At 46.0% G+C, this 23616-nt stretch overlaps 1 protein-coding gene across 6 annotated transcripts in view; it reads right to left on the bottom strand.

Moving 5' to 3' along the window:
* RALGAPB (Ral GTPase activating protein non-catalytic subunit beta) overlaps positions 1-23616 on the bottom strand; it is a 2310294-nt gene that overhangs the window by 973629 nt on the left and 1313049 nt on the right. For all 6 annotated transcript variants that reach the window (XM_085618929.1, XM_085618931.1, XM_085618928.1 and 3 more), the window contains exons 21-22: positions 9091-9243; positions 8316-8525 (exon numbers count right to left, since the gene is read on the bottom strand). In XM_085618929.1, coding sequence (XP_085475055.1) covers positions 8316-8525; positions 9091-9243 — 363 coding nt within the window. The remainder of the gene's footprint in view (positions 1-8315; positions 8526-9090; positions 9244-23616) is intronic.

Here is a 23616-nt window from a genome sequence, read left to right on the forward strand (position 1 = left end):
GGTGCGCTTATAAAAAAAGATATCAATCATGTTAAAAAAAATCCATACATTAAAATCCATACATTAAGAATTGCGATTGATCAAACAAATTGATCTGAGTTCATAATTATGTTAAAAGGACATAAATGAGTCTATAATACAGTTGGTATTTTGAAGCAAAGGAAGTACTTTTTTAGGGCTCATAACTTTGTGAAGTACTAGTAGTAGATACACTAAAGAAAGGCTATAATGTTTATCACAATAAGGAAGATGTTGCTGCAGTATAACCGGGAATGCCACCTAGTATCATGGTAACGACCACTATTCTGGTGCAATACCTACGTAACCATTGATACCTAATTGTTTCCTTTTTTCTTTTTTTTTTTCTTTACAAACTCTACAGGGGCTATGCTAAAAAATATTCTGGATAAAGCCTGGCACCTAGGGATATTCCGCAAGTGAGGAATAAGTGGTTAGAAGCAGCCATTAGAAATAACAATCCAGCATAACCTTAGCGTGGAAAACGAGACCGCCACAAAGACTTTTCAGCTATAGAGTCTAGTCTCATAAATTCATAGCCTGGAGGGGTTGTAGGAAAGGCATTTCGGTTTCGCTTTGCATAAGAAGCCTAAACTACTAATAGAATCTCTGTTGAACGGCACATCAGTTTCAGATCGCACAGAGACGGTGTGCGCTGTGAAGCTATTTCTCTATGGTATACTTGGCCTGAGACCAGCTTCGCGTAGACAGCCAGAATAGTCTCAATGAGTGCCTTGTTAAAGGGTAGTAGAGAATAAGACAGGAAACAAAGGATTTAAACTGTCAAAATGTTAGACCTAGCCTTCCTGGTGAGCAGGTTTAATGCTAGCACTTCAGCTGGATTCCACCGACGGGAATAAAGACACTTTTGGATGCAGCTCAAAGGGGTAAACAATGCCACCTTCTGGAGGTGATGCAGTCAATGGATCCTAAAAGTCTCATTATTGGGATTGTTTCCCCAAAGAAGAAGAGGATTTCTGCTTTCTATGATACTTGTTTTTTTTTTTTAATGAAATGAATGTTTTGGCCTACCTCTGCGGAACTTAGTCAAAGGGAGCGTGGTATCAAATAGCAGGATCACAAGGTTGTGTTCAGAGCCCAGACACCTCATGCACAAGTCACGTGGGACTAATAAGGACATCTTTTTGTGGCAAATGCAACAGTATTTTCATCCCAAGAATCTAAGGGAGAGCAGTGCGATCGATGCCACCAAGCCAAGCTCAGGAGAGCACACTCAAAGTTAGGGGCTCTGACTGCCTCAAGCTGTGCTTCTCGCACTACAAAGCAGACGCTCACAGTCACATTTCAAGTCTTTTTTTTAATGGACTTTCCACAATCCTTGACCGTACTTTCCAAAAAGCATTTAAAATTGATTTATTGGGAACACGTGCGTATCAATTTACATCAGAATTCTAGGTTGGGTAGGTTGTCAGCAGTTTTTGCTCATTAAACCTAATTCACATTTTGAAGTCTTTTTGAGTGATGTACAGTCCAGTCCCCAATTCGCTAATACAGTCCATATGAAATTTCGATATATGACATTCTCCGGATTATGTCATACACATTGAGATGGAAGCATTTTAATGGGGGCGGCTGGTGATCACAACTGTACCCTGAGCACTTTGCATTTTAAAGAAACTTTGGCGCACATTTTATTTTTTTGTCACGTATATGCAAACTCCAGAACTACATGGATTCGCCCCATATGCTGCAACTTGGGATTTAATAGACATGTAGAAGCACTAAGGATCCTAAAAACGGATACTTCCCCGCATATAGTTTATAGTCTAAGCAGATATGTATTTGCAGTTGGGCTTGTGCGGAGATAGAGCTGTAAAAAATGTTGAGATTAATTTTATTTCTAATGAATTGTGGAAGAGTTATAACCCTTTTACAAATAGTATAATGTGGTGTATTGTACAACGGCGATTACATTTTATGCTAAGCTCAACTATGCAAATGGCGCAAGCATGTTTGCAAACGACAATGATTCAGTCTTTAGTGTGGTTTTAAGATGTTTAATAACGATAAGGTGTGTTTTACAATGGTCATATGTAATTTACAGCTGGAGCTGGACATATATGCATGTGCACAGCAAGATGTTGCACAAGCAATCCTGAAGGATTTCTAACCCAAATCTGGTGACTTGAAGCTTACTGGTTTACAACCACGTGTACTGCATATTTTTGCCAATTTTTAGCTTGGTAAACTGAATTGAAGAACAAGTTACTTACCTTCGGTAACGATGCATCTGTAAGAAACATTAGTTAGTTAGATTCCTCACCGTAGAATATCCCCAGGCGTCAGGTTGGATCCGGAAAGATTTTTTGTCAGCAATACCCCTTGCGCGTCGCTAGGCGTCGTCTGCGGGTCCGTCGCCGGCGTTGTGCGCCGGAATGTCGTCGGAGTACTAAGACGCCGCCCTCGCGTGCTGACGTCAGTTCTTGTACATAGCTTTCCGCGCCAGAAACGCAGAGCCATGCAAGAAACCGACACTGGTGCCAAAAAGTCTAGGGCCCTAAAAAGGATAACCTTAACCCTAGATGTCGGTTCGCAGAACGGGGAGGATGGGTGGGTCGGTGAGGAATCGAACTAACTAATGTTTCTTACAGATATATCGTTACCGAAGGTAAGTAACTTGTTCATCTGAAAGAAACACGTTAGTTAGAATCCTCATCTTAGAATAGATACCCCAGCAATACCAACCCCGGTGGTGAGTCGGTGAACCAAGATCACACCACAAAGTCATGGAGAACAGAACGGCCAAAGAAGCAGTCTCTACGGACTTGGCTGTCCAGGCAATAATGCTTGGCAAACGTGTGCAGCGAGGCCCACGCTGCTGCCTGACAGATGTCCTGCAAGGGGACTCCCCGGCCCAGGGCAGTGGTCGCCGCTGTGGCCCGGGTGGAATGGGCCCTCAGCCCTACAGGAGAATCCTTTTTAGCCAAGGAGTAACAAGCTTTTATACATAATATGACCCACCGCGAGATGGTTCGCTTGTGTACAGCCCGCCCCTTCTTAGCGCCAACGTAGCCAACAAAGAGTTGGTCGTCCACCCGGAACTGTTTGGTACAGTCCAAATAAAAGGACAGCGCCCGTTTTGGGTCCAGACGGTGGAGCCTCTCTTCCTCCTTCGAAGGATGTGGAGGCGGAAAGAAGGTGGGCAACGTGACAGACTGCCCGATGTGAAAGGCAGTCACCACTTTAGGAAGAAAGGAAGGACGAGTCCGGAGGACAACCTTGTCTGGATGGACAGAAAGAAAAGGAGGCTTAGAAGATAGAGCCTGGAGCTCACTCACCCGTCTAGCCGAGGTAATGGCAACCAGGAAAGCAGTCTTAAGAGTCAGAAGACGAAGGGGACAATTATGAAGAGGCTCAAAGGGAGCGCACATCAGATATATCAAGACCAGGTTCAAATCCCACTGATGTATTACAAAAGGGACAGGAGGAAACATAAGAGTAATGCCTTTGAAGAAGCGAGAAACAACAGAGGATTTGAAAAGAGAAGGCTGATCAGGAAGGCGTAAGAAAGCAGAAAGAGCTGAAAGATAACCTTTAAAAGTGCCCAGAGCAGAGCCCTGCTGGGCCATGGAAAGAAGAAAGAGGAGAACCTCAGAAAGAGGGGCGGAAAGGGGATCCACAGCCTTTGCTGTAAACCATGCCACAAATTTGTTCCACCTGCAGGCGTATACCGATTTTGTGGAGGGACGCCTGGCTGCCAGAATCACATTTCAGACTTCAGGAAGCAAGTCAAATGGCATCAACTGTCGCCGCTCAATCTCCACACATAGAGGTGGAGACTGGACAGGTTCGGGTGGAGGACCGTCCCCTGCTACTGCGACAGAAGGTACTCCTGAAGAGGCAATCGTATCGGGGGATCGATTGACAGACTGAGTAGCTCGGGATACCAGTACCTTCATGCCCAATCCGGAGCCACCAAGTTGACTTGGGCCCGGTCGCGCCTGATCTTCAGCACTCTGGCCAGAAGTGATATAGGCGGGAAGGCGTACAACAGACCGCAACTCCACTCGCGACGAAAGGCGTCCCCGAGCGAGTGCTGCCTTGGAAACTCCAACGCGCAGAACTGCTGACATTGCGCCTTCTCTTCGGTGGCAAATAGATCTAACCAAGGCTCTCCCCACTGCCGAAAGAGGCCTTGCGCCACGTCCGAGTTTAGACGCCATTCGTGATCCATCATGCACCAGCGGCTGAGTTTCTCTACTCTGGCGTTCAGAGAGCCCGCCAGATGTTGAACCACCAGGGTGATGCCCTGATGTTCCAGCCATGTCCAGAGGCCCAGAGTCTCCTGACAAAGGGTCCACGACCCCACCCCGCCCTGTTTGTTGCAATACCACATGGCGGTGGTGTTGTCCGTGAACACCTGCACCACACTTCCCCGGACAACGGGAAGGAATGCCTTCAGTGCAAGTCGGTTCGCTCTCAGCTCCAAAAGGTTGATATGGAGCCGAGACTCCGTCGGAGACCAGAGTCCTCTGATCTCCACCTCCCCCATGTGGCCCCCCCATCCCAGGAGGGACGCATCTGTCACTACTACGTGCTCCGGTTGGGGTAGGGAGAGGGATCTGCCGCTAACCCAACCGCGGTCCGTGAGCCACCACTGCAACTGCTTTGCGGTGCCTTCCGAGATCAAGACATGGTCGGACAGGTTGCCCCTATGCTGGGCCCACTGAAACTTCAGGTCCCACTGCAGAGCCCGCATTCGCCACCTGGTGTAATGCACTAACAGGATGCAGGAGGCCATCAGACCCAGAAGCCAGAGCACCAACCTGACCGAAACCCGGGATAGAGGCTGAAAGATGGGAATCAGAGCCTGAATATGCCAGACCCGCTGTTCCGGAGGATAAGCCCGGAACTGCGCCGAGTCTAGAACCGCCCCGATAAAGAGGAGCGTTTGGGAGGGACTCAGATGCGCCTTCGGCACACTGATAGAGAACCCCAGCAAATGCAGGAGGTCGGCCGTAGTCTGGAGGTGGGAGACGACTTGCTGGGGCGAGCCCACCTTCAAAAGCCAGTCGTCGAGATAGGGGAAGACTGGAACCCCTGATCTGCGCAGATGAGCTGCGACCACCGCCATCACTTTCGTGAACATCCAAGGGGCACTGGTGAGGCCGAAGGGGAGCACAGTAAACTAAAAATGCTCCTGACCCACCGTGAACCACAGGTAACGCCGGTGGGCCGGCAGGACGGGGATGTGAAAATAAGCGTCCTGCAAGTCCAACGCTACCATCCAGTCTCCGGGGTCTAGGGCAGCCAGAAGTTGAGCTAAGGTGAGCATCTTGAACCTTTCCTTCCGAAGGAAGGGGTTGAAGCTCCTGAGGTCCAAGATAGGGCGTAGGCCCCCTTTGCCCTTCTTGGGAACCAGAAAGTAGTGGGAATAACAACCACGGCCTACTTCTGGACCAGCAACGCGCTCGATGGCCCCTTTGGCCAAGAGGGCCGCAACTTCCTCCCGTAGAAGATTCAAGTGATCCCCCGACATGCGGTGGCATGGCTGGAGGGGTCGTCTCGAAGGGGAGGGAGTAGCCCCTTTGGACAGGTGGGTGCTGCAAATCGTCCGAAGTGATGGAACGCCAGTGGAGCAGGTGATGGCGAACTCTGCCGCCCACTGGCGTGGAATGGGCCTGAAAGCACGGACCAGGAAGACTTTGAGTCGGATGCTGCTGGGGTGGATGTGGATGGACCAGCACGTTGTCCCCCTGTACCGCCTCGGCGGAATCCATGTCCGCGACCGCGTGGAGGATGGTTCTGCGGCCTGTGGCTAGGCAGACGTGTGGGGGCACCCCTACCTTGGCCACGAAAGGGGCGAAAAGCGGAAGTTTGCGGGCGCGGGCCGAGAGACCCAAGGACTTGGCCGTAGCCCTGGAGTCCTAAAAGCGCTCCAGCGCACTGTCCGCTTTGTCGCCAAAGAGGCGATCGCCATGAAAGGGCATGTCCATGAGGGTGCTCTGGACATCCCCGCAAAAAGACGTGGACCGCAACCAGGCGTGACGACGAAGCGCCACCGTGGACGACATTGCCCTGCCAAGCGAGTCCGTCGTGTCCAAACCACATCGGATGGCATACCGCGCTGCGTCCCGTCCATCGGCAAGAGCCTGGGCGAGCCGTGTCCGGGCCTCCTCCGGACACAGGGGCAGCATGTCCTCCACCGTATCCCACAGAGAGGGGGAGTAATGGTCCAAGAGACAAGCGGTGTTAATCGACCGCAGCCCTAAACGAAAGGAGGAGAACAGCTTTTTGCCAAGCTGCTACAGTCTCTTGGATTCCCAATCCGGGGGAGTGGACGGGAAGGAGGTCTGGGAAATAGAGGCCTGGATAACCAGGCTCTCAGGGGTGGGGTGTTGGGACAGAAAACTGGGGTCGCCCGGTGCAGGGCGGTGGCGTCGGGCCACGTTCCGATCCACAGGAGGAGGGCTTGGACAAGGTGCCCTTGAGAACGTCCATCAGTGCTTCGCTAAATGGCAGCAGAGGCTCCGAGGAGCTTGCTGACGGTTGGAGCACTTCAGTGAGGAGGTTAGTCCTCACGGCCACAGTAGGGAGCTCCAGCCCGAGGGCTTCGGCCGCCTTACGCAACGCCATAGAAAAGGTAGCACCTTCCTCCGAAGCCACAGTCGGAGGAGAGATGAAGCCAGTGTCAGGGGAGGTGTCAAGGTCACTAGGATCCCCCAGCTCATCTGCCCAGTCCTGTGATAACTGGCCCTGCTGGGCCAGAGGGTCATCGGACCCCTCCCAGTTGCCACCGTCATCCGATTCCTGATAAACAGGGGGAATGACCGGAGCCGGGCGGAAGATGAAATGGTCATCCTGCGGCGCCAGACCGGGGCTGAACCGGGGAACGGCGTCGTCCGGAGACAGCGCCGGGGGTGGAACCGGTGTCGACGCCAGCAGAGGAGGCGTCGTGAGGTCGACCGGCATCGACTGAGAACCAGGCCTGGATCCCACGGTGACCTGCGGCGTCGGGACCGAAGTAGACGACGGCGCCGTGGCCGGAGCCCCCGGCTCGCTAGGCCTCCCAGTCAACCCGCGGGGCCCGAAGGCACGCCGGCAGGCGTCGACGGCGGAACCAGCCCTTCATGGCAGAGAGGAAGGCACTGATCTCCGCTGGAGTCGCGTCAGTCCCAGGGAATGGCGGGTATGGGGACAGACGTGGCTCCTGCGGCTCCGGCGGAGCCGCTGGGGTGGTACCACCCGGACCCTCGACCGAGTCGCACAACCGGCGAGGGGAGTCCGAAGAGCGATGTCGTCTCTTGGACTTTTTACTATGCTTCGACTTACCCGAAGACTTGGAACCCAACGAGCGGTGATGGTGGCTGCGGCTCCCCGACCGGTCCTTCGACCTCCTCCTGGACCGGGACCGTGAACGGCGCGGAGCCAAGTGCTAGAGCTCTCGCCTAGCCTTCGAGGTCAAGGCCCGGCAGTCGAGGCATGACTCCGCATCGTGGTCGGCCCCAAGGCAGTAAAGGCACCGGAGATGGTGGTCCGTTACCGACACCAGTCGGTGACAGGAGTCACAGGCTTTAAAACCAGGCATCCTACCGGCACCAGTTCGAGTCGACGAGTAGACAAAAGAGTCCAAAAAGTTTTTGTCAAAAAGTGACTAAAGGGGTAAGCTCTTCCCGGATCGGCGCTGTCTGGTGCGGAAAAAAGAAGAACTGACATCAGCGTGCGAGGGCGGCGTCTAAGTACTCCGACGACGTCATTCCGGCACACGACGCCGACGACGGACGCGGAGCCGCAGACGACGCCTAGCGACGCGCAAGGGGTATTGCCGACGAAAAATCTTTCCGGATCCAGCTTGACGCCTGGGGATATTCTAAGGTGAGGAATCTAACTAACGTGGTTTTTTCAGATATAGATGCTATAGTTTATTAACGATAACATACCCTGGTTTCTATAGCTATATAATACTTGTGAACCAAATTATATGCAATGATTTATTTGACAGCTTAAGTTTAATTTTAGCACATGGGAGCAGTAATGAAGCTTTCCTACCACATACTTAACAAAGAATATTTGTAACTGATTGATAATAGATAATACCTAGAATTTACATAATGTGATTATTATATGTTTTTATGTGCTGTACTTAATTGAAGTGTTATGATTTTTAACTAAAATAAAGTGTATATTACTTCTACTACTGAGCTTATGAGCTAAGAGGTATTAGAAGTTCCAAAAGCTCAATTTTTCACAGACCAATATGACATACAAGATATACTAATTTGCCCCACAAACAGCAATGCACACTTTGATTTCTGTTGCATGGCACATATTTTTACCTTAAGGGCCTCTAGAGAGAGGAACCCAAAATGCGATAGTAGAAGGCGTGCAGTTTGGAATTCCTCTGAAGTCACTGGTGGCTTGCAAGCTACGGCTGGATCTGGATAGCTATTTTTTTTCCACTCTTCCTCTTTAAGCAGATCAAGATCAGTCTCATAAGCAATCTGCTTGGCCATTACTTTCTTCAGCTTGTCATGTCTGAGTTCTAACTGAAAATATAGTAGACAATAGATTACTAAAATAACAGAAAATTTAAAAAAATACATTCAAAGGTCAAGCACTTAATTATCTTACTGACTATTGTTCCTTTACACTGTGGTGTCTAGAGTGGGTCCAGGAATGTCCGGCCCATGCCAGATTCTCTGGATATGCATGCAAAACACATTTTTATACAAGAAATCTAGTCAACGGTCATCTTGGAAATCTTCCATGGCTCTTGGCCTCCTGGGCTTATGTTGAACGCATCTCTGCTATACGCTAAATGAACTCAATGTAACTAACCGCAACCTAATGTATCATGATTCACAAAAACTAAGCTTGCGGACCAACTGTTTCTGCCGCAAAAGCACATTGTTCTTTCCCTAGAAGCAGAAGCCATACCTGATCAATGTGTTGTTGACTCGCAGGCAAAGAATCAGTGGATAACCCATCTGATGTAAGACTATTCACTCCTACCGTGCTGCTGGAGTGAATGCCCGGCAAGTATGACACTGACATACAGACACACACACACTCGCTAAAATAAATGAAAAGGTTGTCAACTGTCACCCTCACCTCCTCAGTAACAATATCGTGCAGGTCTGGAATGCTCAAGTCAGCTTTTACAAATGGAATCTTATCGACGTCTTCAGGAAAAGGCCGATGCTTCACACTGTATTTGACCCCAACATCATTTTTTGGATCTGGTCGATGTTCTGGTGCAAACATCTAAAGAAATAAAGAGAACTTAATTCATAGATGGAAGAACGCCTGTATCAATAGTTTCTGAATAAAACAGCACACAGGAGGACTAAAACTTGTGGTTTATCAGGTCTTAGAGAACCCAAAAAAAGACAAGATTTTGACGGGCCATTTTGTCACTCTGGTATTTCCTCTCTAGGCTGTAAGCTAGGGGGTTGCTTTAACAGAAGGATGGGATGTCATACCCCACCATACCCCTATTCTAATCGTGTAGAGCGAGGCTTGTTTGAACACTTTTGTGTTTCCTACCCAAAGACACAAAATGACACGTAGGTAAAATGTAGTAAGTATGGTAAAGAAATAATCATATGAAAGCACACACTTATTCAGAAACAAATATGCAAATCCACAGACCTGATTCTCCCAAACTGAATTTGGTACAAGCAAGTAGAAGTGTAGATATTACCTTTTAATTTCAGTGAAAAAGGCAAACGAAAAACAAACAAAGGGACATAGGATTTCTAGCAACATGAAATAATATTTTCTGACTAAACATGTTAAATATGCAAACGTGCAAAAAACATCACTACATTGTTAAACACTAGCAATCCTAAGAACAGATGACTGAATCAATAATATTGCTATTTTATTTTTCGTCTGAGGTTGCCTTGTCCCCCTGATCCTTGAGGGTTCCTTGCTTACTCTGTTCATCTGAGTATAGATTTGGTTTTCCCGTGGCCCCCCCCTCCCTCTCAGACCCCCCTTTTATTGACCACCCTAGGGTGGTCCTATGTGGAGTTCCTCTGCTATGGTTAGACGCCCTTTCAATGTTTTTCGCCTTGCTTTTTGTTTTTCTTTACTTTGGTTGATAGTTATGTAAAAAGGGTGTATCCTGACTTCCTTAATGTGCAGCTTGATCTCCTGTCATTTAGCGGAGCCCCTGCGGGCCAGTCATTGTTTTTGAACTGCTTTATCATTTCTGCATACTAGCGGCCGGCCCAGGAGGTTGTAGGCCCGTGCTTGTACCCTTTTTCTCTGCACAATAAAATTTTTATATAAAATAAAAAAATAAAAAAAATAATATTGCTATTTGACTCTTGATATGTACAGTGAATGGTACGCAGTTACTGATATAAGAGGAAAAGAAAAGGTCGGAAGCTACCTGTGGAGACAGATCGGGGAACTGCTCCCTCAGGAGCTAGGGCCCTCACACTGCCCAAGGGGTGTCATGCTTCATCATCGGGCAGCTCCTCGTAGGGTCGGCGTTGCAATGCTCAACAGACCCCCGCAAGGGGGCTCTTTGCCGGAGGTTTTCCGTATTTTTTGCGGATGTGAAAAGTGAGGTGTGGTGTGGGTGTGATAGTTTGAGTGGACTGGTGTATAGGTGAAGTAAAAATGACTAGGAAAACACAAAGCAATGTTTAATAACTGGGTTCCTGAGGTTCTGGACTTTTTTAAGAGTCCAGAGGTGTCAGGGAAACAACACCCAAAGACCCCTGAGTTCCTTCCTGCCTTGGTGCACAAATAAACAGAGACACGGGCTTCTCGATGGTGGCGTCAAAGACCAAGGTTTATTTACTGCAGGGACACAGAAGTCATAGGAACCACACAGAGGCAGAATCTACGAGACTGTTCAAATTGCAAGGAGTGGGTTGCTCCTTAAATACACGAAATATGTCTTTAGGCAACATTACACGAATATTTCTCATTCCCAACCCGGTATCTAAAACAGACAATAAACATACATCAAACAATAATTAGTCGTAGGTTTGCATTGCTTGATCTGAATGTGACTTGCCAAAAGTGTCAGCTCATAGCCTGATAGTCTAGCACTGGTGAGGTGCTGAGTTTTCGTTTGATTCATGAGTGTGTCCACAGCATGTGGAACCATGACTACTAACATGTTGTTCATGACTAGTCCAGCAGACTGTCGAATAGACACTGCAGCTGCTGCTGTAGCTCTCAAACAACTTGGCAATGCTCTGGCTACCGGATCTAATGTGGATGAAAAATACGCACAAGGTCGCTGTTTGTCACCAAATTGTTGCGTCAAGACACTCAATGCACAACCTTCTCTTTCATGGACATATAGGGTAAACGGCTTACTGTAGTCAGGAGTACCCAACACAGGAGCTGAACACAGCGCATCACGTAAGTCGGAGAAGCTCTGTTGACATTCATCCGACCATGGCAAAGGGCTCGGAACACCTTTTCCAGTCAGGGCTACCAATGGTTTTGCCATGAGAGAAAAATTTGGGATCCATTGCCTGCAGTATGATGTAATACCCAAAAACGCACGCACTTCTCTCTGTGTGCTTGGTACTGTGGAAATATGGATTTTTATGATCAGTTATGTCCCCTATCTTGGACCCCAACGGTTTCATGTATAAATCACAAGTACATGTATGTTCCCTCCAGTTCCAGTTATGAAGACGCAAACACATATGCGTCCACCGTCAACATGTCCTCTTTCAGATCCGCCATGAATGGGCCGGATATTCTATTCCTAAGTATGAAAGGCCACCGGTTTTATATGGTTTATTTATCCCATTTTACAGTCCAGGCGAGTAGGCCCTGATTCTGCCATTAAGCCTTTTCCTAGCCTTCTGCTTCTGAAAGCTCCAGTCTGAGCTCGCATCTGTATCCATGAACTTTGTCCTACTCCCTGCGCGGCTAACGGTGCCTGACTCGGCCTGTCGGCCTATCTGCCTGCCAAAAACTGTATTTCACCTTCAAGATTATCTGCTCTGCTCCGCTCCTCATCCGATGCATTCCTGTCTAGTAGTTTAGGTAAACATTCTTCCAGCTTCTGTGCAAAGGGGCGAGGCCTCGCTGCCCTCATGCAAGTAATTCATAGCCCTGTTTCCATGGAATATTCCTACCCCCTCGCATCTAGTGTAGACACTTAGACGCTTGTACACGCACTAACAGTCAGTATAGTCAGTATAGAATAAGATTCTATCCTAAGAGACCTCTCTTTTTGGATAACACAGTTCTTTAAACATAGGATATTAGATATGATTTGGGATTAGGTTGACATAACCCCAGACTTCTGTCTCCACATGTAGAGCTAAATGTCAAGTCCCCTTCATCCTCTAGTTACACGTCAATCACACGTCATGCTGCTGCGCGCGCATCTCTGCCAAGTATTTTTGCTGACATTGCGAAATTCTTTCATGGAACCACCCATTTATGACATCATATCTAATGACGTTCTTTAGTTACGCCTAGTTACACCCATTTTAGTTACGCATGTATGATTTTATCTCTGTTATCAACTGTTACGCCTCCTGCATCTGTTTCACTATAATGCCTCTTCTATAAATATGATTATCTGTCAATAAAGTATGGTCCTTCACTTCCTGAACCTTCGTGGTGATGGAATATGGAGTCCATCAATTCGAATTGATTTTGGAATAAAGCCCGTTCCGAACCTCTAATACCACGGATTCTGCCTCTTATTTTACTGAGCTATTGTTATAGATTTTCCGCATCAAATTAAGTACCGGTAATTAAATTATTTACCACATAAATGGCGCCCGAACAGGGACACTTTCTCATCTCACGCGCCGGAGGTGCGTTGCAGGCCCGGTCTCTTGCCACAGCTGGACGGACAACAACGCGTACCCACAGGATTTCCTGTATCTCCCTCCTGCCGAGCGGGGGTAACTGAGGCTGCGATCAACACCCAGACGAGGCGGTGAGAAGTGCGAAGTATCCCGACCAGAGCCTAGCTGAGAGAGCAAGATCCGAGGTATACAGAGGCCCACCAGGTTCCGAAATTCCGAAGTTTCGAGTCGAGTCCAGTCCGAGTCCAGTTCAGTTCAGTTCCGAGGCCTTCCGTTCCGAGCTACCCGGTGAGTACCATTGTCGGGGAGGCGTTCTGACGTGCACATAGGTTGTGCCGGTCAAGACGGGTTTGGGTACACAAATCCGGTCTGCACCGTTTCAGCAGTGTATCTGTACTGTTCAGCAGTATATCAAGTATGTCTAGTATATAATTCAGAATTACCTAGTTAGTGCCGAGTATTATGCTTAGTGACTAGTTCCCTAAATGGCCATCATTGTTGTTCATTAAATATTAAATGTTAAAATGTTTTAAATACGTTCTGCATATCGTGGTGTGAATGACTGTTCATTATTGTGTTTTGTTGTATTAAAACGTGTTCAGAATTAGGTATCAGATCAGTTCTCAATATGCCGCTCTTTTCGAAATTAAGACAGATCAAAACTAGAAAAGGGGTACTCGAAGAAGCTGTTCCCATTCCTCCTAGGGACACTCCAGGGTACTTCATGTATCATAAACATGGCCTAGACGCCATATTATTTCTTGATTTATGGGTAGACTACACCAAGGAATTACCAGAAAGTCAGAGGTGGCCCGCAGCTGGGACCTGGGATGCAGATTGCATCATGAAAGTAGAGGAAGAATTATGGAAAAAGAAAGCTAGACAATCACAGAAAGATGCCATTGAATTATGGCGTAAAGAATCGTATAGACGTACAGAAAAAGCACGTAGACAGGAAGAGAAGAGTAAGGAGAATTCAGATAAAGTCCGAGAAAATCTATTAATTGAAGAAGGTACCCGAGCAAAAACAGAACAAGTAGACAGACAAAGAAATGCCCTTATGAATGGTATGTATCCTCTTCTGGCCGAAGGGTTACCTAAGGCTACTCTGGAGATACCCAAAGACTTGCCACCCCCATTGTTTCCGATAAAAGCACATCCCAAAGGGCATCCCAGAACCGCAGAAGATGTTTTTCTTTCTTCTTATTTAGACGACGCAGCTCCCGAGTATGCTAGTACCGCGCCACATAGACCGCCTGCCGAGGGGGTTCAACGCCAAGACCCTCCTCCGTCTGTACCTCCGCAACAACAAACTCCGATACAAGTTCCGGCAAGCACATCTGTTTCTACAGCTGTACCCACACCTATGGTTGCTATATCACGTTCAACGAATCCTTTCACACCCAGCACCCCAGGCGGTGCTACAGGAGGTACAACAAACATTTTTTCCACGCCACCCAGAGTAAACAAACTTTCCTTTCAAGAATTAGCCCACCAACGTACGCCCAAACTAGTAACTCCCGACACGCTTAAGGAACTTCTAGTAGATTGTAGATATGACCCTGTGCCCGGCAAAAAGGACGAAATGCTGTTGGCATCATTACGTATCCGACGAGCTGCAATATATTTAGGGAGGCTACCAGGAATGACTACACATTTAGAAAATATATATCACTTTGTCCAGTCAGGGCGAGACTCTGAAAGTATTAATAGAGCCATGGAGTACCAGAAAGTGGAGATACAGGGAGAACTGTTACGTTTCCTCATAAATTGTGTGGTCAGAAATCAAGACCGACCAGGAGTAAATCCGGAAGAAATGCAAATTCTTACCACATGGAGTCGGAATATATCAGAAGGGAGACATGATAAACGATTAAGTATAATAGCTATGTGCCGAAAAATACGCAAAGAAATAGAACGAATACACGAAGAAAGATTAGCAGTAGACCAGCCTGAACAAACCGAAGAGGAGGAAGAATTAGAACTGCCCACAGGACAGTTAGAAACAGTGGCCTATGTAGGTAGAGGAAGATCTTGCAATAATACTAGATGCTTTACTGATCCGATACGTCCGATACGTCCAGATAATAACAGAAATTTCCAAACACCTATAATAAATATAAGGTCCCCCGAACATGCGTTCCAAGCCGCTGACAAATTACTCCGAGAACGAAGGGGTTATCATATACTCGATTCTATGGACGAACAAGAATTAGCCAGGTCAGCCGTTCACTGGGTTGACAGTCCCGGAAAATATAGTGATGATACACTAGCACACACGTTCTTGAACCTCAACCCAGATGAACAGCGTTTAGCTGGTATCTATATGATTCAACAACTTCTCGTATTATATAAAAGCCAACACTCCGATCCTGGTCCCTTACCTGATATATTGACTGAATTACTCACGAATAAATGGAGAGGTTCAGGTACTGAGTTAATTAGAGAAATACTAGAATCCAGAAAGCAGTACATTCTTTTTGTATGCCCCGAACATGTCTCACTGCCCATCAAGGAAAGAACGACGTATTATATGGATAGACAGAATCCCTTACGCGAAGTGCACCCGATAAAAGGTGATGACAATCAGTTTAAACGTGTGTTTGTATACACACCCATATCCAAAATGGAACTATTAGAAATGAAGAAAGTGGTACCCAGTCATGACAAAGACCCAGCGGGTTTCCACCGTGAAATTAAAGACATGTTGCTCATGGGAGAGTATACCTATCCCGACATTATGAAAATATTAAAGGTATTAATGCCTGCGGGCATTTACGAAAAACTCAAGGAAAAGGATTGGGAGGTGGGAGACCAAAAGATAGATTGGACAGCATTAGAAAACGAAGAAACAGCTCGAGGTCCAGGTTTAGGGCTTGGGGAAAAGACCAAAATACTACCAGGTTTACTAGTACAGGTACTGCCACGTTTATTAACTATGAAAAAGGAAGACTGGGGTGCAATCTCAGCCTGTAAACAAAAGCAAGATGAAGACACTAGTGATTTTTATGCCCGATTCGAAAAATGTTTTGGTATAAATAGTGGAATAAAAGCAAGTAGCGAATCTTATCCACATCTGTTTGTGACAAAATTAGTTGAAAATGCCCTGCCCCAAGTTAAGAATAGAGTATTAAAATTCGAGAGTACCTGGCAAGGTAACACTCCGTCACAAATGTTACAAATGCTACAGTACCATCACAATAGAATTAGAGAGGAACAAGAACATGAACAAAGACGCATGAAAGACACGAAAATGAAAATGCTAGTTTCCCAGACAGTTCCAGCTGACGGTCATAAAAAGGGTATGACACAGTCCAGTGTTTCAGCAGGTTCTGTAAAGGGGACATGCAATTATTGTAAACAGCCAGGTCATTATGTACACGATTGTCCAGTTTTAAAACATAATATCGCCATAGGTAATACAAAAGAAAGACCACGACCACTTAGACAGGATCAGAACCAACAAGGAGCTCCGCAGCATGCACAGGCCATGCCAGCTCCGCAGCAGTCTATGCCAGCTCCACCACCGCAGCCTATTGCTGCCACACAGACAACGACACAACAGATGTACCAGACCGCACAGTATGACTATCCTGATTATCAACGATACTCATGAAACAGCCTAGAGAGGGAAGTTGGCTTACCCCTTATTGAGGTCCCTGTAGATCAAGAAGGACCTTATGTACACAGTGAACTATTAGGCCAGGATAGAAAATTTTTACTTGATACAGGGGCAAGCCGAACAACCATAAAACGTAGTGAAGTTCCAGGGGCACCCCTCTCAGGCTCACAGAATATTTCCCTTGGTTTTTCAGGAAAACCTATCATTAACGAGGTATCACAGCCTCTTCCACTTACGATTGGTCCTTTGACACGAACTACAGATTTATTGCTTACTAAATCATGTCCAGAAAACCTGTTAGGTATAAAAACATTGAAAGCTCTAGGAGCTATAATATGTTGTTCTCCGGAAGGAGTAAGATTGTTTTTACGTGATTTCAAAGGGCACTACGTGTCCCGAGACATGGATCACCGACTGCAGACTTTACCCGCACATTTATGGGCACAAGGCCCTACAGATGTTGGTTGCATGAACATTACACCATATCGAGTCACACTAAAGACAGGAGTGGTACTACCACGTATGCGACAATACAAGTTACCACCAGATGCGGTATCGGCTTTACTGCAAATCATTGACGAGCTTATTACCCAAGGAGTGGTTGTGGAAACCGACTCCAATGTATGTAATTCACCGATAATTCCGATTCTTAAACGAACTGATCCAAAAGCTCCGCCAGTATATCGATTGGTTATTGATCTGCGCGAATTAAATAAATGTATTGTACCACAATACCCCGTAGTTCCAGACATTTCTTCATTACTGACTGCCATTGATTCCGAAGCAACATTCTTTACTGTAATTGATCTCAAGAATGCCTTTTTCAGCGTCCCAATAGATCCGGAAAGCCAATACTTGTTCGGATTTAGTTTAAATGGACGAAGCTTTAAATTCACACGCGCACCTCAAGGATTCACAGAAAGCCCCAGCATCTATAGCCAAGCACTGAAACGAGAACTTGACAGTATACACATGCCAGTCAACACTGCCCTGCTTCAATATGTCGATGATCTGCTGATCACCGCTAGAAGCGAACCTGAATGTGAAAAAGCCTCACTGACGGTTTTACAATTTTTGGCCGAAAAGGGGCACAAGGTGTCCCCTTCTAAGCTGCAATTCTGTGTTCAGCGAGTTGTTTACCTTGGTCACTCGCTGTCCAAGGAGGGAAGGCAGCTTACACCCGATCGCATCCAGTTAATTGCTAACATGCCAATACCCAAGACACAAAAGGAGGTACGAGCTTTTATAGGCCTCACTTCATATTGTAGGCAGTGGATCCCTCAGTATGCATTTCTAGCAAAACCACTCATTCAGTTGACAACACAGGAGGCGGCCACATCGACTGTCCTCCCTTGGACTCAAGAACATACACACGCCTTTGAAAGCTTAAAGAAAGCTTTATGCCAAGCACCTGTCCTAGCAACACCATGTTACAGTAAACAGTTTACACTCTTTGTTACAGAACGCGAAGGTACTGCCTTGTCAGTACTCACACAGGAACAAGCAGGAGCACACAAACCATGTGCTTATTTTTCTAGTACATTAGATCCTGTAGCTCAGGCTCTGCCTGCGTGCCTGAAATCAGTGGCAGCGACAGCTTTAGCAATCAGACAAAGCGATGCCATAGTGTTAGGACATCAATTGACAGTACAAGTACCACACGCAGTAGAGGTTCTCTTGAACCGCACGCAAACACAACACTTGACTATAGCAAGACTCACCGGTTACGAACTGACATTGTTTCAGCCACACATAGAAATCAGACGTTGTAGTACATTGAATCCTGCCACACTTTTGCCAGTAAATGGAACAGACCCACTAGCACATGATTGTATTGAAATTATTACTATCACGACGAAACCCAGACAAGACTTGACAGATGTCCCATTGTCAGATCCAGACCTGACGTTGTATGTAGATGGTTCATGTATGAGAACAAGTACAGGAGAGCTAGTGGCCGCGTACGCAGTCACAACAGACACTGAAGTCATTGAAACAAATCGTATTAATACCTTGTCAGCTCAAGCAGCAGAGCTCATCGCTCTGACACAAGCCTGTATTCAAGCCACAAATAAGAAAGTCAACATATACACTGATTCACGTTATGCATTCGGAGTCGTCCATGACTTCGGCGTGCTGTGGCGAGAGAGAGGTTAACTTCTCACGGTGCCCACATTCAGCACGGACCCCTCATTCATGCCTTATTAGATGCAATACATCTACCCATTGCAATATCAATTATGAAATGTAAAGCTCATACGAAAGTTACTGATATCATTTCCCAAGGCAATGATCTAGCTGACAGAACAGCTAAACAGACTGCTCAAACTCACACATCTGACATGACAAAGACAATAGTTCCGACACCAACACATTGCATGATGGTTAAGGATCCCGCTCTTGACGTAATTGACATACAGACACATGCTACACCAGAAGAAATAAAGAAATGGACTGAATTAGGAGGGATCCAAACCGATCAGGGATGGATGACGAAGGAAAAATCTATATGGTTTCTTCCCGACTCAATGGTGCAAGTTATCATTAATACAATACATAGTCCAGCGCACCTAGGAGAAAAAGCTATGCTAGACAGCATTCAACACATTTGGTTTAACAAAAATTTACGAGCAGCAGCTAAACAAAAAGTTCGTACCTGTATGATCTGTTGTCAGTTTAACCCAGGTAAAAGCATTCCCGTAGAACAGGGTGGATTTCAGCCTCCTGATCACCCTTTTGAAGTCCTCCAGATGGATTATATCCAGATGGAACGATGTCGAGGATTCAAATACGTTCTTGTAGTTGTTTGTGCTCTTTCCCGTTGGACAGAGGCATACCCGGTTTCAGATTACACTGCCCCGACTACTGCCAAACAGTTAGTTCGAGAATTCTTCCCACGGTACGGTTTACCACGTGCTGTCTACTCAGATAACGGCCAGCCGTTCTCATCCGAACTAATGAAACACGTTTCACTTTTGTTAGGTTATCAATGGAGATTTCACTGTGTCCGACACCCCGAGGCAGCAGGTCTCGTGGAACGACATAATCAAACTCTGAAAATTAGATTGTCCAAAATATGTAGGGAGAAAGGTGTCGACTGGGTAGTAGCCCTACCAGTTGCACTCTTTTACATGAGAATGGTAGCGCACTCTCGAACAGGGCTATCCCCGTATGAGGTGATCTTCGGTAGACCACCAAATATGTGGGGGACGCCTATACCTCGTAAACTAACTGACGTGGACTGTAATATGCTGACAGATTACTTGGCTTCCTTGATGTCTGCACTACAATCTTGTCGTTCACAGGTAGCTGCAGCCTTTCCCGACAACACTGAGGTGAAACCCCATGACGTAGTTCCCGGGGACCTGGTGTTAGTGCGGAATTTTGACCGGAAGACTCAGCTGGATCCTAGGTGGAAATCGCCTCAACTAGTACTGCTCACCACGAGGACCGCCGTGAAGATCGAAGGTCGCAAAGGCTGGATACATTTGAGTCATATCAAGAAATTTTATGGACTACCATCCGATATAGAGACTAAACCCTGTATTGCCTCAAAGACAGACTCAAAGCTCCCTTTGGTTGAGCAAACGAACTCAGAACTATATAGACTTAAATTGAGGTCCAGTCAGTCAGACAATTTGATTGTTTAAGTCCTCTCCAAGGTGAATCGGTCGAATTTGTCTCTGACATGTATCCTCTGGACCGGAATAGAGAAAGAAATAATCAAATGCAGTTGAAAAAACATGCGTACTGTAAATCACTGCGTAGTCATTGCACAGTGACGTTATTAATTTTGTTTTTCTTATGTCTTTTAATAATCGCTGCAAGTATATTGTTGCACATATATTATCCTATTTCTAAACATGTTTACAATGTTACTGCTGAACATTCCTTTAGTGAATTACCCCCGCATGAGTTGTCATATAGATTTGCGCTGCGCAACAACACTTTTATTAGTATGTTACATCATTCCCATCAGACTAGCAATGCTACAAATTGTTGGATATGTGGCCGACTCCCTCCCTATCAGAACTACAAGGGAATTCTGCCTCTCTTTCCATATCCGTTAACACACAATGGCTCCTGTGGAGCATGGTTTAGTTTAATAAATTCCTTAGATTCAAACTCAGCAGTTTATCAAGACAACTGGGTATGGGGAAACCTGAACTTAGTTTTGCTTAAAGTCTGCTACCCTAACAAGGAGGGACTTCCCAAAAGAACAGGAACTGATCTAGAAAATGAAGTATATGGATTAGGTAATTTCACGCTTAATCTCATGATCCTGAACGTTGAATCTGAAGCTACACCAATATTGCCCGCCATGTCCGTATTCCCAGTAAAAGGGGAACTATGTATAAGAAAGAATGGCTCCATACACATGGGCCATAGTAAATGCACCACTGTAATAGAATTCAGTGATCAAGGCAAGTCTACATTTAGAGCTTCTCGTCATTCCTACGTTATATGTGGCCAGACCGCATATATACGTCTACCTTTAGATTGGGATGGTACCTGTTACATAGCATTCCTCCTACCACCTGTTTTCTTAGCTCCTCCTGATTATCATAGAAATACTCATTTAGTACACAATAGACAGCAGAGAGATCTCCCAATCGTCGATTACACTGAAACAGCATGGGAAAAATACACAGATTTCAATAAAGGTTTCTTTCCTTATATAGGTACAGTAACTAATAGTAAGCTGATACGTAGATTAACCAGAACCCTTGAAGCAGTAGTGAACGAAACTATTTCCGCCTTAGGCAATTTAACAGAAGAGCAGTCTGCTATGCGGATTGTTGTGCTTCAAAATCGTCTTGTCCTTGACGTCATCCTGGCCGATAGGGGCGGAGCTTGTAGGGTCATCGGATCAAGTTGTTGCATTTTCATACCAGAAAATTCACCGTCAGTATATAAAGCCATAACCCGCCTTCATAAGATTGTAAGCCAGATACACCAGAATCCAGGCACCTGGACTTGGTCCGGTTGGTTCTGGGGCGTGTTGTCAGCCTGGGGATGGAGAATGCTCTCCTTCCTAGGTATTGGCTTTCTCATCCTATTCAGTTGCTGCTTATGTCTACAATGTGGGCCAGCGATTTGTGGTCTATGTGCCACCTCGTGTATCCCACATCCAAGTTTTCGTTCAAGATCCCGGAAGAAGAAAGAAGAACAAATGATGTTATATGAACAGATCAACGGATTGATGAAGATTGATATCTCTTAAGGGCAAGTAGGGGACAAGGAGGGAATGTGGAAATATGGATTTTTATGATCAGTTATGTCCCCTATCTTGGACCCCAACGGTTTCATGTATAAATCACAAGTACATGTATGTTCCCTCCAGTTCCAGTTATGAAGACGCAAACACATATGCGTCCACCGTCAACATGTCCTCTTTCAGATCCGCCATGAATGGGCCGGATATTCTATTCCTAAGTATGAAAGGCCACCGGTTTTATATGGTTTATTTATCCCATTTTACAGTCCAGGCGAGTAGGCCCTGATTCTGCCATTAAGCCTTTTCCTAGCCTTCTGCTTCTGAAAGCTCCAGTCTGAGCTCGCATCTGTATCCATGAACTTTGTCCTACTCCCTGCGCGGCTAACGGTGCCTGACTCGGCCTGTCGGCCTATCTGCCTGCCAAAAACTGTATTTCACCTTCAAGATTATCTGCTCTGCTCCGCTCCTCATCCGATGCATTCCTGTCTAGTAGTTTAGGTAAACATTCTTCCAGCTTCCGTGCAAAGGGGCCAGGCCTCGCTGCCCTCATGCAAGTAATTCATAGCCCTGTTTCCATGGAATATTCCTACCCCCTCGCATCTAGTGTAGACACTTAGACGCTTGTACACGCACTAACAGTCAGTATAGTCAGTATAGAATAAGATTCTATCCTAAGAGACCTCTCTTTTTGGATAACACAGTTCTTTAAACATAGGATATTAGATATGATTTGGGATTAGGTTGACATAACCCCAGACTTCTGTCTCCACATGTAGAGCTAAATGTCAAGTCCCCTTCATCCTCTAGTTACACGTCAATCACACGTCATGCTGCTGCGCGCGCATCTCTGCCAAGTATTTTTGCTGACATTGCGAAATTCTTTCATGGAACCACCCATTTATGACATCATATCTAATGACGTTCTTTAGTTACGCCTAGTTACACCCATTTTAGTTACGCATGTATGATTTTATCTCTGTTATCAACTGTTACGCCTCCTGCATCTGTTTCACTATAATGCCTCTTCTATAAATATGATTATCTGTCAATAAAGTATGGTCCTTCACTTCCTGAACCTTCGTGGTGATGGAATATGGAGTCCATCAATTCGAATTGATTTTGGAATAAAGCCCGTTCCGAACCTCTAATACCACGGATTCTGCCTCTTATTTTACTGAGCTATTGTTATAGATTTTCCGCATCAAATTAAGTACCGGTAATTAAATTATTTACCACAGTACAGTCATCTGTGAAATTGCTTTGATTCTCTCTGGGGTCAACCTTCTTCCCTCCTTTGACAAAAGATGACCTAAGTAGGTCACTTCTTGGCAACAATATTGCAGTTTAGAAGGGGAAACCTTGTGATGTAAGTCGGACAAATGACGTAATAAAGAAATTGTAGCTGTTTTGCAAGTTTCCTTGTCATCGGCGGCCAGTAAAAGATCATCTACGTATTGAATCAGAGCAACACCAGGAGGAAGTACAAGAGCATCTAATTGACTTTTCAATGCTTGGCTGTAAATTGAAGGGCTCTCACAATAGCCTTGTGGAGCGCGTTTGAACCTGAAACTGCGACCTCCTAAGGAGAAACCAAAAATGTCTCTACTTTCCTCGGCTATCGGAATGCTGAAAAAGGCATTCTTCAAATCGATCACTGTAAACCATGAGGCTGAGGCAGGAATCAACGTCAATAATGCAGTGATATCTGGTACCACAGGAAACTGCGGAGTCACTATTTTGTTAACCTCTCTGAGGTCAATCACAAATCTGTAGATTGGAAGTTTGGAAGGGTCCGTGCGTTTTAAAATCGGCAGAACAGGACTATTGCAAACATTTCCTCTAGTTTCCTCTATCACATCTTTCTGTATTAAGTCTTTCACGATCAGTAAAAGTGCACGTTCACCTTCATTTGAAATCCGATACTGTGGGATTCGTGGGAATCTAACATTCGCTTTCAGACTTACCACATAAGGGGGAATTTCCAAAAGGCC

Source organism: Triturus cristatus, chromosome 7, assembly GCF_964204655.1.
Source record: "Triturus cristatus chromosome 7, aTriCri1.1, whole genome shotgun sequence".
NCBI lineage: Eukaryota > Metazoa > Chordata > Amphibia > Caudata > Salamandridae > Triturus > Triturus cristatus.